The sequence below is a fragment of the Rhinolophus hipposideros genome (genome assembly GCF_964194185.1).
Source record: "Rhinolophus hipposideros genome assembly, chromosome: 14".
NCBI lineage: Eukaryota > Metazoa > Chordata > Mammalia > Chiroptera > Rhinolophidae > Rhinolophus > Rhinolophus hipposideros.
The window spans coordinates 37,212,533-37,227,873 of record NC_138060.1 but is presented as its reverse complement, the minus strand read 5'-3'; the positions used below and the strand labels follow the sequence as shown (position 1 = coordinate 37,227,873).

Below are 15,341 nucleotides of genomic sequence, written 5' to 3'. Positions count from 1 at the left end.
ACTTTTTTTTTCTTGAGTGTGTTTTTCTAGGATCCATCAGCTCCAAGTGAAGGAGTTGTTTCAATCTAGTTGTGGAGGGCGCAGCTCACTGTGGCCCGTGTGGGCATCGAACCGGCAATCTTGTTGTAAGAGCACTGCGCTCTAACCAACTGAGCTAACCAGCTGCCCCAGTCCTCAAGATTTTTAAGATGTCAACCATCCCCCCTCACTGCCCACACTGCACAAAGTGATCAGGCCCCTGCCAAGAAATTGTGGCTTTGATACAGGTGTGCCCCTGCACCGCTGGGACCCACACAAAGCCTGGCAGGCAGAGATGGCACTCAGAAACCACATCACAGACAAAGCACTTAAAAAGCTAACCATTTCCTCCAAAGGAGCAACATTATAATTGGGTGATGAGTTCTTCATAGGAATTGACGAAATACAGATCCTAGGAAATAAACAAAGATATGACACACGAGCAGCACCTTATCTAACCATCTCTTCAATCATTTAAAATTGTTAAAGTCTTTTAAAATGGGCAATAATGTACTGTGCCTGTAATACTCCACCAGTGTCCAACAAGGGTCTTGGGTGGGGGTACACATGTTTTGAATGAAGGAGGAAGTGGAATATTTAAATACAAGTAAAAAAGGATAACAAACCTACAGCACACATGTCCTCTCAATCAGTCGTTCTCAAATTTTTTGGTTCAAATACTCCTTTATATTTTTAAAAAATGATTGGAGATGTCCGAGAGCTGTTGTTTATGTGGTTATAACTACTGGAGTTACTGTATGGAATTTTTAAGACAACATTTTTTATTAATTCATCTAAAAATAACAATAAATCTGTTTGATGTTAACATAAATATATTTTTTATGAAAAATAACAAGTTTCCAAAATGAGAAATAGTTTTCAAAACAAAACAAAGAGTGAGAAGAGCACTGTTTTACATTTTTGCAAAACTCCTTAATGTGTGGCTTAGTAGAAGACAACTAGATTCTCATATTGTCTGCATTCAATCTGTTTTGATATCACGTGTCTGCTTCTGGAAAACTCCCATGTATACATACTCGTGAGAGAAGAGAATGAGAGTGAAAAAGGCAAATATTCTGTTAGTATTAGCACGAAAGTAGTTTTGATCTCAAGGGCATCCTGAAAGGTCTTGGAGACCTCCAGGGGTGTCCAGCCCACACCGTTAGAACCACTGTTCCAGATTGATAGGCTAGCTAAAATAAATATCAAGCATTTGCTTGGCTTACGAAGCGTTTACATGGCTTGCCTTCTTGGTATGTGAAGCAGCAGAATTTATAAAATTGGCCCATTTCCTCCTCCCTGATGAAATGCTCTTGTATAATTTGGGGAATTTGTGAATATAATGGGAGAGTCACTGTGGGGACAGCGCCAGGAGTGCAGTTTCCAGGCTCTCGGCCTCACATAGAAAAGGTGCTGGCTCAGGTAGTAAATGGCCATCGACTGTGATTGGATGGCCATCAGCTGTGGCTAGTTGGCCGTCAGCTGTAACCAGTGAGCCATTGGCCACAATTATAACTGCCATGGCTACACTAGCAGAAAATGGGAAGCTAGCAAGAAGATGGTGGCTGAGCTAGCAAGAGTGGATTGCAGTTAGCATGGCGGGGTGTGGCCAGTGTGACTCCTGCTTCCTGTGTCTCCAACCCAGCCGCCAGCGAGAATATAATGGTGTGACTCCCCTACCTATGGCTCTGTGGGTGTTCCTTTTTGGCCTCACCATGTCCTGCGTTCTTATGTGGGGAGCAGGAGTTGAGACCCCGCATGTCACCCTGCATGACAGTCACTTCCATGATAATAGGTTATGTATATGGCACAGTTGACTTTAAGAATGGGAGACTATTCTGGGTGGACCTAACCTAATCAAGTGAACTCTTAAAAGGGATGGGCATTTCTTGAATCATAGATTGAAGTGTGAGATTTCATGTAATTGAACACCAGCAAAATTCTCCATTGCTGGCTTTGAAGGTGGAGGGGGTCATGTGGCAAGAAATGCAGGCAGCGTCCAGCATCTTAGACTGGCCCTTGGCTGGTCGTCAGCAAGGAAACGGGGACCTTGGTCCTACAACCACAAGGAACTGAATTCAGCCAAGAACCTGAATGAGCTTAAAAGGATTTTTCCTCAGAGACTCCAGAAAGGAATGCAGCCTGGCACCCTGACATCCTCATTGAGCCTGGGTACCCTGAGCAGAGAACCTAGTCATGCCATAGCTGAACTTCAGAACTACGGAACTGTGAGGTGATGAGTGAGTATTGTTTTAAGCTGCTAAATTTGTGGTAATTTGTTATACAGCAACAGAAAACGAATTCAGTATGTATTATTTTAAATTTACTTTTAAATTACACAAATAATCATAAATACATCCTCCTTGTGAAGAATAAAAACATCATTGAGAGATTAAAGTTCCCTTTGTCCTCCCGATCCCCATCATAGCCAATCTTGAGCCCCTCCCGATCCCCTTTTCCCAGGGGTATAAATATCCCCTTTGCTGGGTATGAATCCTTCCACCAGACCTTTTTCTATGCATATATATGTACCAACAGAAAATATACAGTACTGCTGTGGTTTATGTGTTTTCCTTATTTTAACTTTAGAACACTATTGGGATGAACGCTATAACTGGCCCAGGTCTCCTAAAAATAAAACAACAGAAGTCCACATCGATGTTCTAGCGCAGTTTCCCTATGTACTGTGGAGGCATTTGAACCACTCTTGCTCTTAGATCTTAGCATAAATAGAAATATAGTTTAGAGGTTGTTCCGGAGGATGGGGTTCCAGGAGCTGACAAGCATTTAGAGTCAGGGCTGACTTCACGTTTCTGGTTTTTGACCTCTCTCGCTCAGGTTATTCACAGCTAGGTTAGGACGAACCTGCTCAATTGTGGGCTCAAATCCAAGCCACCAGGGAAACATTGGTGGCTCATGTGTCCCAAAGTTCCCCTTAATGGCCATCTTGTCCCTGCCTTTATCCACCACTGGAAAATCAGGGAACTTCTGAAGATTTTTTTTGAAGAATTGCTGAGTCTCTCTTGATTTAAAGAACAATGAATAGGTGTGATCTTTTCAGAAACAAACCTATGGCATATACCTATATTACCTTCAGGAGACAGGATGAAATCTCCTTTGACAGTGGACCACAGCGCCAGTGTGGGTATGGTGGTGCCTTGCCCAAAGAATAACACCCCCACTTAGCTTCTGATGAATCTGTCAGTAGCAAGTTTTCCAAGGTGGCTTTAATGATAGGCTCTCAGAAAGAAGCTCTTTCTTCAAGCAAGTTTGTCCTCCATACTCAGAGCAGATGGGCCATAGCCTCTATATAGAAAGTGTGCACATTCTGCATTTTTGTAATGAAGGAGACATTAGCAGTGGCCAGTGGCAATGTCCTTTCTGCTTTGCTAAGGTCACCTCACCTTGTGCTCCCCTGACATCACAGTAGCCCTGACATTTTATAACAGCACAGATATGCTGCTTTTTTGCCTTTTGTGATGTTGAGTTTGCCAGGAAAGCTCTGGCTGCCCACTTGTTCTGGGTGGGCAGGAAACCTCACCAGTGCATAAATCCTTGGAGGGAGCGTGCTTATATACACATATAAGTGTATGTAACAGGACATACACTTCCCGCCTCCTTGAAAAGGCTGTGCCCACCCACCCACACCTCTGATCCATGGATTTTCCATACCTCCTAGCTATTCAGGTAGGAGCATCCCACAACTGCCCAGGTGTTTGGTATGGAACTCGGCTCAGTGGGATTCCTTTGGAAAAGGGATCCAGGCATGGAGCTGCAGCTGGTTCTCCTCTGTACTTTTGTGTCTATGTGAGCATACCTTTCTGTTCCCTTTTCTGAAGAAATCTTCAAGTGAATACAATGCCCAAGGTTCACCCAAGGGAAGAAACGTGCTTTGGGCAGTTACAGACGGGTTTGAGTGAGTCTTGAAACTGGTTCAGGGCCACTGAGTACAGCTTCTAAAGGTGACTGCAGAGAATGGAAATACCCGGAACTTTCCTTCCATAGAGTCAACTTGCCTTAGGTGAGGAGGGAGGGAGAACAGTGCCCCCAAAGTGGGCGGCCAACGCTGGGGACTTCGTGGTATATTCGGTCTGTTAAGTTAAAATGGGGGTGAGGGCTCTCCTGTTTCGCCACGCTGGGGGTTTTCAGAGTTGGGTTTTTGTGACGAGACCTGGGTCTGGGGGACCGGCGGCGGAATGAGAGCCAGAGCAGCCAGGAGGGTGGCCCCGGCGGGACGAGGGCGGAGCGGGCGGCGCTGCGCTGACGGCCGCGGCAGAAAGGGGGCGGCCGCTCCCATTTCCTCCTCGGCGCCTCGGCCGGAGCGGCTCCCGGGTGTCGGCTGCGGCCCCCGGACGGTGCGGAGCGGTGACCGGCGGGCTCCGGCCGCCCCTCCCACTCGTCCCGAAGCCCGCGCGCCGTTCGCGGTCCGGCTGCGGGCATGGACGCGGCGCTGAAGCGGAGCCGCTCGGAGGAGCCGGCGGAGCTGCCGCAGTCGGCCCGGGACTTGGAGGAGGAGGCGGAGGAAGAGGGGATGGAGCCGGGGCTGGAGGAGGAGGAAGAGGTGGATCCCCGGATTCAGGTAGGACGCGCGGGGGGCGCCCGGGTGCCGGCCGGGCGAGGGCGGGGATCGGCCTCCGCACTTCCACGCGCCTCGCAGCCCCAGTGCCTGCCGTCCGGGGGGGGGGTGCCGGCGACGGGGGTCCGGGGGCGAGAAGAGAGGGGCTGAGGACTGTTTCCCTGGGTTCATCCGGAGGCTGCCGCGCCCTCGTGGATGCGGCCTGAATATACGACGGGGATCCCCCCGCAGACCGCGGCAGAATCGGGGGTCGCTGCAGCGTGCCCAGCGCTCGGGCCCATGTGCAACAAAGGGAGAAAGGGGGCGGGGGCGCCACGCGGGGATCGGGTACCCCGGGTACCCCGGCCGGGCTCGCCGCACCGCGGGCCTCGCTCGGCCTCCTGGCCCCGGTGGAGGGGTCGGCGCCGGTGGGCGTTGTCCGCCCCTGCGGCGTGGGCTGGCCCCGGGGCCCTGGGCTCCGAGTCCTCACCTGCGTGCGGGAGGTGCCCGGCTTGAGCCACCCTTCCTCTCCTTTCATTGTAACCAGACTGAAGGGTGTGTTTTTTTTTCTTTTTGTCACTACTGATTCAACCCTCCACTTGGCCGCAAATGATTCAAAACCTAGCTTTTCCTTGTTTATGAGGTCGCTGTGAGCAGAAATCAGGAACCACTGATGCGCAAAGCTGACACGGGGAGAAGGCGAGGGGATTGGCCTGGACCTCTGCACCTCCATTTCTAAGGGAGATGATTAAAAAACAATTTCCAAGCTGAGATCTAGGGTTGACCGCTTAACCTTTTCACCCTCTAAGCAAAAAGCAGAAGTCCAAGACTCGTTTTTCCTACCTTCCCATAAATCATGCATACACACACGTATGTGTGTGTGTGTCTGTGTGTGTGTGTACACAATATATATTACCTTTAAGTATGCTTTCAATTGCTGGAACCCGCCCTAATTGGTTTTTCAGTGCACAGGTCAATTAAAAGCTCATTTAATTCAGCTGTTGCAGTTTAAATGAATTGTTTTGGCAGATTGGCAAGATAAAAGATCAGGTGGAAAAAATCTTGTATCAGAAAATTTATTAATTAAATTAATCAGTTTGGACTAGTATCTTGTTTTGTTGGTACAGGAATTCTGTTAACAAGATCTTTTGTTTGCAGAGTAAAATGAGTTGACTTCATGATGGGTACTTTTTATAAAATTTTAGTTTGTAAATGTTTATTTAAAGGTAGTTTTTTTAAAGCTAGTGTTTTTGTTTGTTTTTTTTTTAAACACCTAGGGAGATTGAATAATTGGCAGTTTGAAAAGATTTTCATCTCTCTACAAAAATACTCAACCACCAATGAGTTAATGCCAGTATTCTGCCCTTGATTTAAATCATCTCACTAGGTTTATACTTTTGGCTTGGCTTTGTTTCTTTTCGTTTCTGCAAAGTTCTTGCTGTAAGGCAGAACGTACTATTTTGATATCAGCCCTTAAACGATTTATAACAAGTGGGCTTACCTGAAGGCACAAACCTGGAATAAATATTTAATTAACCTCCTTAGAAAATCCCTGTGACTGTATGACATTTTCAAAAGGGACACCATCAAGACAAAGGCTTCAGAAATGCTGACATTCATTTCTCTTCTAGCCAAGGCTCAACTCTTTTTCTTGAGAATACTGACACTTCCCTCTTTCCAAATTGTGCTGGAGTAGTTTTGCAGGTCATGGGCTGAGTCAGTTGGAAACAAAAGACAAATCCCTTAAATCTTTTTTCTGCCTCTTTCCTTTGTTAGGGAGAACTGGAGAAGTTAAATCAATCCACGGATGACATCAACAGACGGGAGACTGAACTTGAGGTACTGAAGGCCAGGTTCCTGTTCTTGGTGAACTGGTGTCTATCCTGCTGACACCAGAATGGTTAATTTTGTTTTAATAGTTGGAGGGTGATTGCTGGTGTCCCCTCCTCCAGTTGAGCAACAGCCTGCTGTCTGACAGAATAAACTATAAGGCTGAGCCCAGCTTGTGGGTGGAACACATGTGGATCCAATTTCACATGTTGTTTTTTATTATGGAAGCTCTGTGGGGCCAAAACCAAGGGCTTTACACATGCCTAAGCCCTGAAGCTAATGTGTCTGTGGAAAAGCTAAAAGAACTAAGATGAAAATGAGCTGAACTCTTTAATGGAGAAGAATACATGAGGTCACAAAATCTCTTCAATATTTTAGGGCAGTTCCTCACATTGTACTTGGAAACATTGTATGTTTGCTCAGACTTAAAACCTTTTTTTTTTTTTTTTGACTCTCCTACTCTAATAATTCACCCCCTTCTACTTCCCTGCTCATTTCTTTATTGTCTGCTTGTGTGTAGAATATAATTATCTTAATGGTAAGCAAAAGCTATTTAGACTGGGAAGGGCTTTCCTGCTGGGAAGAATCTTGGGAGACAAAAGTTGATTTGAATTTCATGGGCATCTTCCAACCTGTGTGTAAACAGATTAGTATTCTTCACAGCTACCAATTAGTCCCCATTCCTTTTCAGTAGTGGTTGGTTTTACCATCAATCAGCAAATTTGAATATCCTCCGCATATATCTGAGAGCCTGTGAATGACTGTCAGAGAGCTGAAGGAATGCAGGGAGCTGTTGGGAGGACCTGTTTCTGTAGCAGGAGAAATAGCAGAGAAGGTCAGTGGAAAGGGCAGGAAACATCTGGTCCCTAAGAGTGAGGATGCAGGAGATAGAAATGTAACCTACCAGCAATACACTGGCAAGCTTGATTTCTGACTGCATGCCATGCAGAGGCTTGGGGGGGGGGGGAGGGGGAGGTACCAAATCTGGATGTGGGTGTGGGGATTAAAAGCTTGTTTTCTGAGCTTTGTGTGAAGGGTTATCGCCAACCCCTGTAGTCCGATTGTGGGTATCTGTGAACACTGGCTGCCCTTCTTTCCCAAGTGAAGTAAAATCTGCATGTTTATTTAAATTTTTTTCACTTATGATGAATCCAATCTCGTTGTTGGGCAATTGAAATCTCTCAGAATCTCAGATCTGTAATACATTAAACAACAACAAAAACCCTACCGTTTCTATAGGGATTTAGAGTTTACAAAGTGTTTTTACAAGGTTTATCTCATTCTCTCCTGTCAAAACAACCTGGAGTTGTGCTGTCCAGTGTCGCAGCCTCTGGCCACATTTGGCTATTTGAATTTAGATTAAATTAATTAAAATTAAATAAGATTAAAAATTCAGTTCTTTAGTCACAGTAGCTATGTTTTAAGAGCTTAGGAGCTACTGTATTGGACAGCGCAGAGAGCACTTCCGTTACTGTAGAAAGTTCTGGATAGCACAGGCCTGGAAAGTAGGGAAGGCTGGGACTACCTCTTCTCCAGGTAAGGACGGAGGTACGTACAGCACCCTCATGGTTCAACGACACGGCAGAGCCAGATCCTTTTCCACATCCCCTCCAGCTCTCATGTTCTGCTATCCCACGTCTTAAGACAAGTTGGAAATAGTCTTTTTTGCAAAGGACTGATTGATTTATTCATTCAGCAAATATTTGTCTGCCTACTCTAAGCCAGCCACTGTTCTGGTACCGCTTACTTACTTTCTGAGGGTAAAATGGTTTCATCTGTTAAACTCTTTTTAACCCTGATTTCCAAATCCCTTTTCTGAATATACTTAGGTATTTGTGTGTCACAGGAAGCCACAGGACAGGTGTTTCCTGCCTTGCTCTGGGGAGCACTTGGCAGTAACAAAGAGAGGTAGTCCGAGCTAGCCTATGTTGCTGGCTGACCTTTTCGTTATTATAACCAAGGTGGACTCAGGAATATAACTATGCAAGCTATGGAAGTAACTAAAAGTTCTCTAGTAGCCCCTTAAAGTAGAAAGAAACAGCTGAAATTAAATCTATTTTCATTTAACCCAGAATGTCCCAGAGAGTAAAATTTTAACATGGAATCAATATAAAAATCATTGAGGTATTTTACAGCTATTTTTATATTAAGTCTTCAAAATCTTGTGCATATTTTACACCTAGAGCACATCTCAGTTTGGGCTGGCCACTCCGGAGCTGCATGTGGACCAGGCAGCCCGGGTCTCATAGGTGTTTCCTGTCAGTCTCACCAAGGAGGGTGGGATTTCACCTTCAGTGCAGGCTGTCTGGATGCTTGTCGTGCTGCTGCAGCTGGAGGAGAGGATGGGGTCTGTATGTCTGTGGTGGGCTGTGTTCCTTCAGTGAAGCTCTGGGCACCCCGCCTCTGGGCCACTGCAGACATCTAGGTGAACAAGATAAACACGGGTCTTACCCTTGGGGAGTTTACATTTGGGTTGGGGGTGAGGAGTGGAGAGGTGGCTGATAATTACTGATGTAATAACTACAATGAAAGAGCGATGTGACGGAGGCTGTAGGAGAGGAGTCACCTGTAGACACCTGAGCAGAAGCCTGCAGAAGGAGAGAGTCCATGTGCAAAGAGGAGCAGATGGCGTGAGCAGTAGGGGTGGTGGAGCGGAGTGTGCCAAATGATGTGGGACAGGAAACAGCCATTTTAATATTCAGTTCATTCTCCTTATTCCTGGTAGTTGTTTTCTGTAAAGTCACCGTGAAGATGGAGTTAGTGAATGCCGAACCATAGCTCCCGGGGGGAAGTGTGATCCTAACCCTATATTTAGGCACTGGCAAACCTTGGGCTGACAACATTTTTGTCAGCTGATCAACACATAACCTTGTTTTATGTGTGTTTCTGTTTAAAGACACCTTATTTGATATGTCTATTAAATTATTAATGTTGAACTCACGGGCAACTGCACAATGGCTCATGCCTGGATGAAGCCTATTTAACACATGTGTGACCTCCGTAAGGCCCGTCACAGCCTTGTAGGGCTTCGGAACACTAGACAGCACGTCAGCACTAGGCTTGGAGGCCACTTGAAATGGCAGAATCACCAACACAAAGCACAGAAGTGCAAAAACCGTGGCACTAAATGAACCGTGTGAAGGACACTTGGTTACCGTAGAAGAGCTGAAACAAGAAGGCAGAGTGTCTCTTTACTTGACCACAGCTGGGAATATGCCCGTTGGGCAACTCACAGTTTTTGCCACTCAGTTCATATCCACAAATGACTATAGAAGCGCCTTGAGTATTGATTTTTGAGTTCTGAATAAAATTTATCTGAAATAATGAGGATTGACAGATAATTTTGGAGCCTTTAGAGGAGGGCCTTTTGCTATCTGCATTTCCTTTCCCCTTTGCTTTTTGATTATGATGTGGCATGTCCAGCACCCCTCCTGACTTTGACTCTGATTAAAGTGAATTGGTGGCCAGGTTTGGGGTGGCTGCTACTTTGCTCATAGAACATGGCACAGTTGTCTCTGGGCAGCTGCAGGCCGAGGTGCAGGCCTGGATTTGCCTTTTGTATCCCATTCCGTGTTTCAGCTGTTTAAATTGGAGATTACCAAGAGGCCTCTGGATGCCAGCCACCTGTATGTCGTCAGTTGGATGTCTGCCTCTTCCTGCAACCTTGCTTTGCCTCTGACCTTGTTTGAACAGGGCTGTCTCCCCTTTGCATTTTGATTTATATCAAGAGGGCCAGGCTTTTCAAGCTGTTGAAGGGAGTAACCTTTTAACCAGAGAGGCCCTTGAATATAAGCCTGCTATTTCAGATTATTAAGAAAGTAAATGTATTTTCCCACAGAAACATCCTTGAGTATTTATTGAGCACTTGCTGTGTGCTAAGGACAGTTTAAGATGATGATGAGACAGCAGTGAAGAGAATGGACAGAACTCCCTGTCCTCCTGATGCTTACATTATGGAGAGAGAGGAAATTCAATAAACAATTAAAATACGTAAGAGGTTTACATGGTGGAATGTGCTAAGGAGAAAAGCAAGGCAGGAAGGGGCCTTGGCACTGTGGGTATTTGCGGGTAAGAGGAGGGAGGGAAATGCAGTGTTACTTATAGTGGGTGGAGCATATCTGGAGAGAGTGAGCCTCTGGGTCATGTGGGGGAACAGCATTACAGCCAGAGGGAACAGCCAGTGCTAAGCTGAGAGCGGGGCCTGGCCTGGCTAAGAACCAGCAAGGGGGAATGGTGTGCTGGGGGGTGGGATGAGTGATGGATAGAGGAGGAAAGAAATAGGTCATTACAGGTGTAACAGCCCTACCAGCTGAGGCAATGCAAGGGAGTGTGCTGATGTAATTTTATAACCCATATTACATGAGCTATCTTTTTTCAAATGTTTGTTAAAAAAAGATGCAGTACAGAAAATTTCTAAATTTCGTTGTAATCCAGATTTGCAGCATTCCATGCCAATTGTTATTATTTTAACCGTGATGTGTAGTGTTTTCATTATTTCCCTTACTTGCTTTGAAGGTGGCCCATTCTAGGGCACTGAAATGGTCAGAGAGAGGAGGAGGAAGAGAAGGACGGAGGACGCAGACCTAGTTATGCACATCTACAGCTTTTCTGGCTCAGAGTAATCAAAAACTGCCTTTTCAGCCTACTCTGCCCCAGGGAGACAAAGTAGTTAGTTGTAAATCTCTGTGTCCTTTCCCTTACTTCTTGGGTGGGATGTTTTCTGGGCAGATTGTTAGAGCAGGTTGAAAAAGCATTTGCTTCTAGACATCTGTGATCCCCTACATCCAGAATCTGCTTTTTCCTCCTTCCGGAAACCAGCAAACATTTTGTCTTAAAAAAGATAGTTTTGAGCTTGGAAACTCGGGAGGTGGGGGTGAATTGGAAGCAATCTGGCCTCTCTTTAATTAATTATTAACGCAAATCGGGGAAGATGGAAATTCTTTTCTGAAAGGATAGTGTTGTCATACCTTAGCACTTTGTCCTTGAAGACAAGCATGTGTTTGTGTGTGTGTGTGTGTGTGTGTGTGTGTGTATGCACATGAGGGAAAGACCCTATAAGACTTGAGTTGTGTTTTGAAGAAAGCGCTAGGGAATGTTTGGGGGGCTGGTGGAGTGAGGGGCCGGGTAACTGTTCCCTGAAGCTGGTACCAAATTCCAGGCCGGGTGGCAGGCTGCCTGGTCCGGGCTGCGAGGGGCCCTGACCTCTTTGTACCCAGGTGAAATCTGGTTCAAGTAAACATTGGCCTGAAAGCATTCATGTCACAACCACTGAGCCCCTCCTGTGGGCTGAGTCTTGTGTGGGGCCTGCAACTAAACCTCAGGCACGATCCCTGCCCTCAAGGAGCTTGCTGACTCCTGGATTCCAGCCTGTAGTTATAGAGTAAGAGGGCCATGCAGGACTCTTCAGGAAGCCAGGGAGGCTTTGTGGAATAGGGGGCATCGGAACTGAGGCCTGGAGACCCAGGTCGTTGGAGAGGGTCAGTAAACATCCTGAGTAGCCTGGAGGTGGAGGAGGAAGAGAGCTGACAGTACAGACATCACCTGCAGCTTGTGCAATATGGGGAGAGAGAGGAGAGCACTGTGGTTATGCTTTGGCCATTGGCTGGTGGTAAAGACAAACACACTTGAGTCTTTACTGGGTGCCTCTGGGTGACTTGAGCTGGGGCACCAGCTGCTGTCCCTACAGCTCTGACCTGAAATTGGGCCATCAGAATGGTAGGACTTGGGGCTTTCTATTTCAGTGATAGTCCACCCACACTGCTGCTGGGATGTCAAAGGGACAATAACTTTTGACCCAGCAATTGTACTTATAAGAATTTATCCTAAGGGAATAACTGGGCAAGGAGGTAGGTCCGATAGTGTTCATTGCAGCATTGTTTAAAAATGTTGGGAAATTATAAATCTAAATGACTGTCAACAGGGGGTGTGTTAAATACATGAATACAGTGCATGCGCAATGGTTGATAGAATCTAGGACTTATATTGATGACACAGCTTGTTATTAAGATAGAAAGACATCTAAATGGGAAAAAGCAGATGCCAAAAGAGCAAGTGGTATGGCGCTCTTCTTTAAAATATGTCTGTGTGCATAAAAATGCCTGGAAAAGATGACACACCAACTGTTCTCTCTGGGAGGTGATGCTTATTGTCTTTGTACTTTTCTGTTATTTTCTGAATTATTTGCACAGAATTTGTATTACTTTCTAGTCAGAGAGGAAAAAGAAAACCCCAAAACCCAAAGCCATAGGGAAGGGGTGGGTGAAGGGAAGACTGGTCTTGGCATAAGGTGACAGCTGATGGCATTGGGTTAGGATCTGACGTCTGCTGATTTAGGGACGCTTGGCCCCTTGGAGCCCGAGTCTCGTCATCTGTGAATTGGGGGGTTGTGCTACTTGCCCATGTCCCTAGGTGGCCTGGAGGATAAGAGGAGATACTGTGTGAGGAGGTGCTCTGGTAGCTACACAGTCTGGGTGAAGGAGAGGTCTCCTGTGTGTGGGGCTGGCAGGGAGTGTCTAGGTCCGCTGGGTGCCAGATGCAGAAAAGGCTCTGATGAGATGTCCATTGGAGCCAGGCCCACCACGAGGTTTGGTGATGGCTCCACTCTCCTTGCCTAGGCCCTGCCATAATGTTTCTTTGGGCAAGGTGCCAGGGAGAGGGCTTGGACAGGCCAAGATTATGGGGGGATGGTCTTGGCAGTCACTGGACCCACAGGGTTTTGCTCTGTGGCTGGTCTGCTGGGATGTGGAAATCACTTTGTTTCCCTGAGTGAACCTTGCATTGTTAGGGTGTGTTTTCTCCTGGGATTTGCTAGGTGCTCAGTTAAGTGTTTGGATGAATACCAACAGGTTGCCCCTTCTTGGCTATGTGACCTTGGGCAATTTACTTGATGTCTCTGGACCTCAGTTTCCTCATCCCAGTGATGGTGCAAAGTAAGCCGTCAAATGTCATTGCTGCTGTTATTGGAGCAGGGTGGGTGAGGGCTGCAGTGTGGTGGGTACTTGCAGGAATGGTTTTTTTGTATCCATCCTGGAATGTCATTCCAGCCTGTTTTTTGTCTCCTAACTCCCCTTCAATAATAATGCGTGCTTATGATGAGAGACAATAATAATGAGTGCCTACTATGTTCCAGGTCCTTTTCTAAGCTCTTCACATCCATAAACTTGCTGAAGCTTCAGGACACCTTTATGAGACAGACATTTATCACTCCCATTTTGCTGATAACGAAACTGGGGCATAGAGTTCAAGTGTCTTGTTCTAGAGCTCTTGCTCCACTTGAGCTCTGTGGACATTGTGGTCTAGATAATTCTGTTTTGGGGGAGGGGGACTGTCCTGGGCATCGTAGGATGTTTAGCAGCATCTTGGGACCAGTCACAGCACCCCCTGCCCCATTGTAACAACCAAGCATATCAACAGACTTGCAAGTGTTCCTAGGGTGCAAAATTGCCTATGATTGTGAACCATTACTCTAGAGCAGTGCCATCAAAGTGTGGTCGCTGTACCAGCAGCCGCAGCACGAGGAACCAGTCAGCATTAGAACATCTTGGGCCCCACCCAGACCTACTGAATCAGGATCTCGGGGGTAGGGCCCGGGAGGCAGTCTTAACTTGCGCTCCCTGCCGCATGCACTTCCTAGCACCCTTACTGCCCTCTCCCGTATGCTCATCAGGCTGTATTATGGTCATTTATTACTTGTCTGGCTCTCCCACTATACGTGGCCCCTGGCGGGAGGGACTGGGCCTCCCCATCTGTGCGTCCCCAGCATCTCATGCAGTGTCTGCACACAGGGGTGTGATGAATGTGTTTGTGGTTAGAAGCCAGAGCCCTTGTGGACTCATAGCTCTTGGCATTGTCATATACTGTCCTGAAACGCAGGCAGGTCTCTCTTCTCCAGTGCCAGCTCTGGAATTTTATTCATTCCCACCCAGGCTGTTGTTAGGCACGGCCATTTCTGGGCACAATTGTGACATTCGGAAAGCATGACCTATGTCCCCCTTTCCCTCCCCAAAGTCCCTCCCTTACAGAGGGCTTAGCTCACAAAGGTCTCAGCGTTTGTCCTGCTTGGACATGTTAGCATTTTAAGAGTGGCCTTTCACATTAAAAAACGAAGGCATACGTGAATATGGACAAATGGCCATGGTCTATTTAGTGGAAGAAAATTATTGAGTATATACAACACTATGTAGAGTATATGTAAAACTGTATATATAGATATGTTTATATGAGAAAAAAACAGAACAGAGTGAGTTGTAGTGTGGTCTGCAGACTATGCTCTGTTCGTTTCCAGTGTTGGTGAAGTAAATGTAGAAACTGAGAGGAAGACTTTAGAAACGTTTTTTTCTGAATTATTTACAATGACCGTATTTTATCATTTTTATAGGCAGTGAATGGGGGTGGATAGAATGAATCACTATTTCTAAAAAGATGTCATTATGAATCAAATGAATTTGGGAGAAATGAAATGGAAGGAATTTTAGGAACTCTGAAGGCTGGTGGGGAAAAAATTTCAGATTGTTAGTCCCTGCCTTAATTGCTGATAAAGGTGGGTTTACTGTACAGTACTGTGAAGTACTGTATTGTTAAGCTCTCACTGTGGTAATTCATGGAGGGGTGAAAAGTGCTTTAAAGGCATTTTCGGATTGTCTGCAGCCAAGAAACCCTGAATTGTGAAATATAAAAAAATCACGAAGTTGTAATAGTGGAAAATATTCCAATGTTAAGAATATTTAGATATTCAAATTTAGTTACTATATGATTTTAAGTATTCGCATCACTTTCTAAATGGATAAAGACTTGTGGGCACAGGTCAGCACTTTTGCACAATCTCATTCACTTATAACCAACCACCTTAGCAAAACGAAACTAGTATGGGCTGTTGGCTAGAACATAGAAATAGCGTTCTAATTTCTAATATTGAAATGGACTCTATTGCCTTAAAAAA

The 15,341-nt window shown here is 46.0% G+C and overlaps 1 protein-coding gene across 1 annotated transcript in view; it reads left to right on the top strand.

The window, feature by feature from the left end:
• The first annotated feature begins 4,041 nt into the window (after window positions 1-4,041).
• The window catches only part of SH3BP5 (SH3 domain binding protein 5), a 65,073-nt gene continuing 53,773 nt past the window's right edge, over window positions 4,042-15,341 (top strand). The window contains exons 1-2 of the mRNA XM_081072708.1: window positions 4,042-4,597; window positions 6,350-6,412. Coding sequence (XP_080928834.1) covers window positions 4,457-4,597; window positions 6,350-6,412 — 204 coding nt within the window. The 5' untranslated portion in view covers window positions 4,042-4,456. The remainder of the gene's footprint in view (window positions 4,598-6,349; window positions 6,413-15,341) is intronic.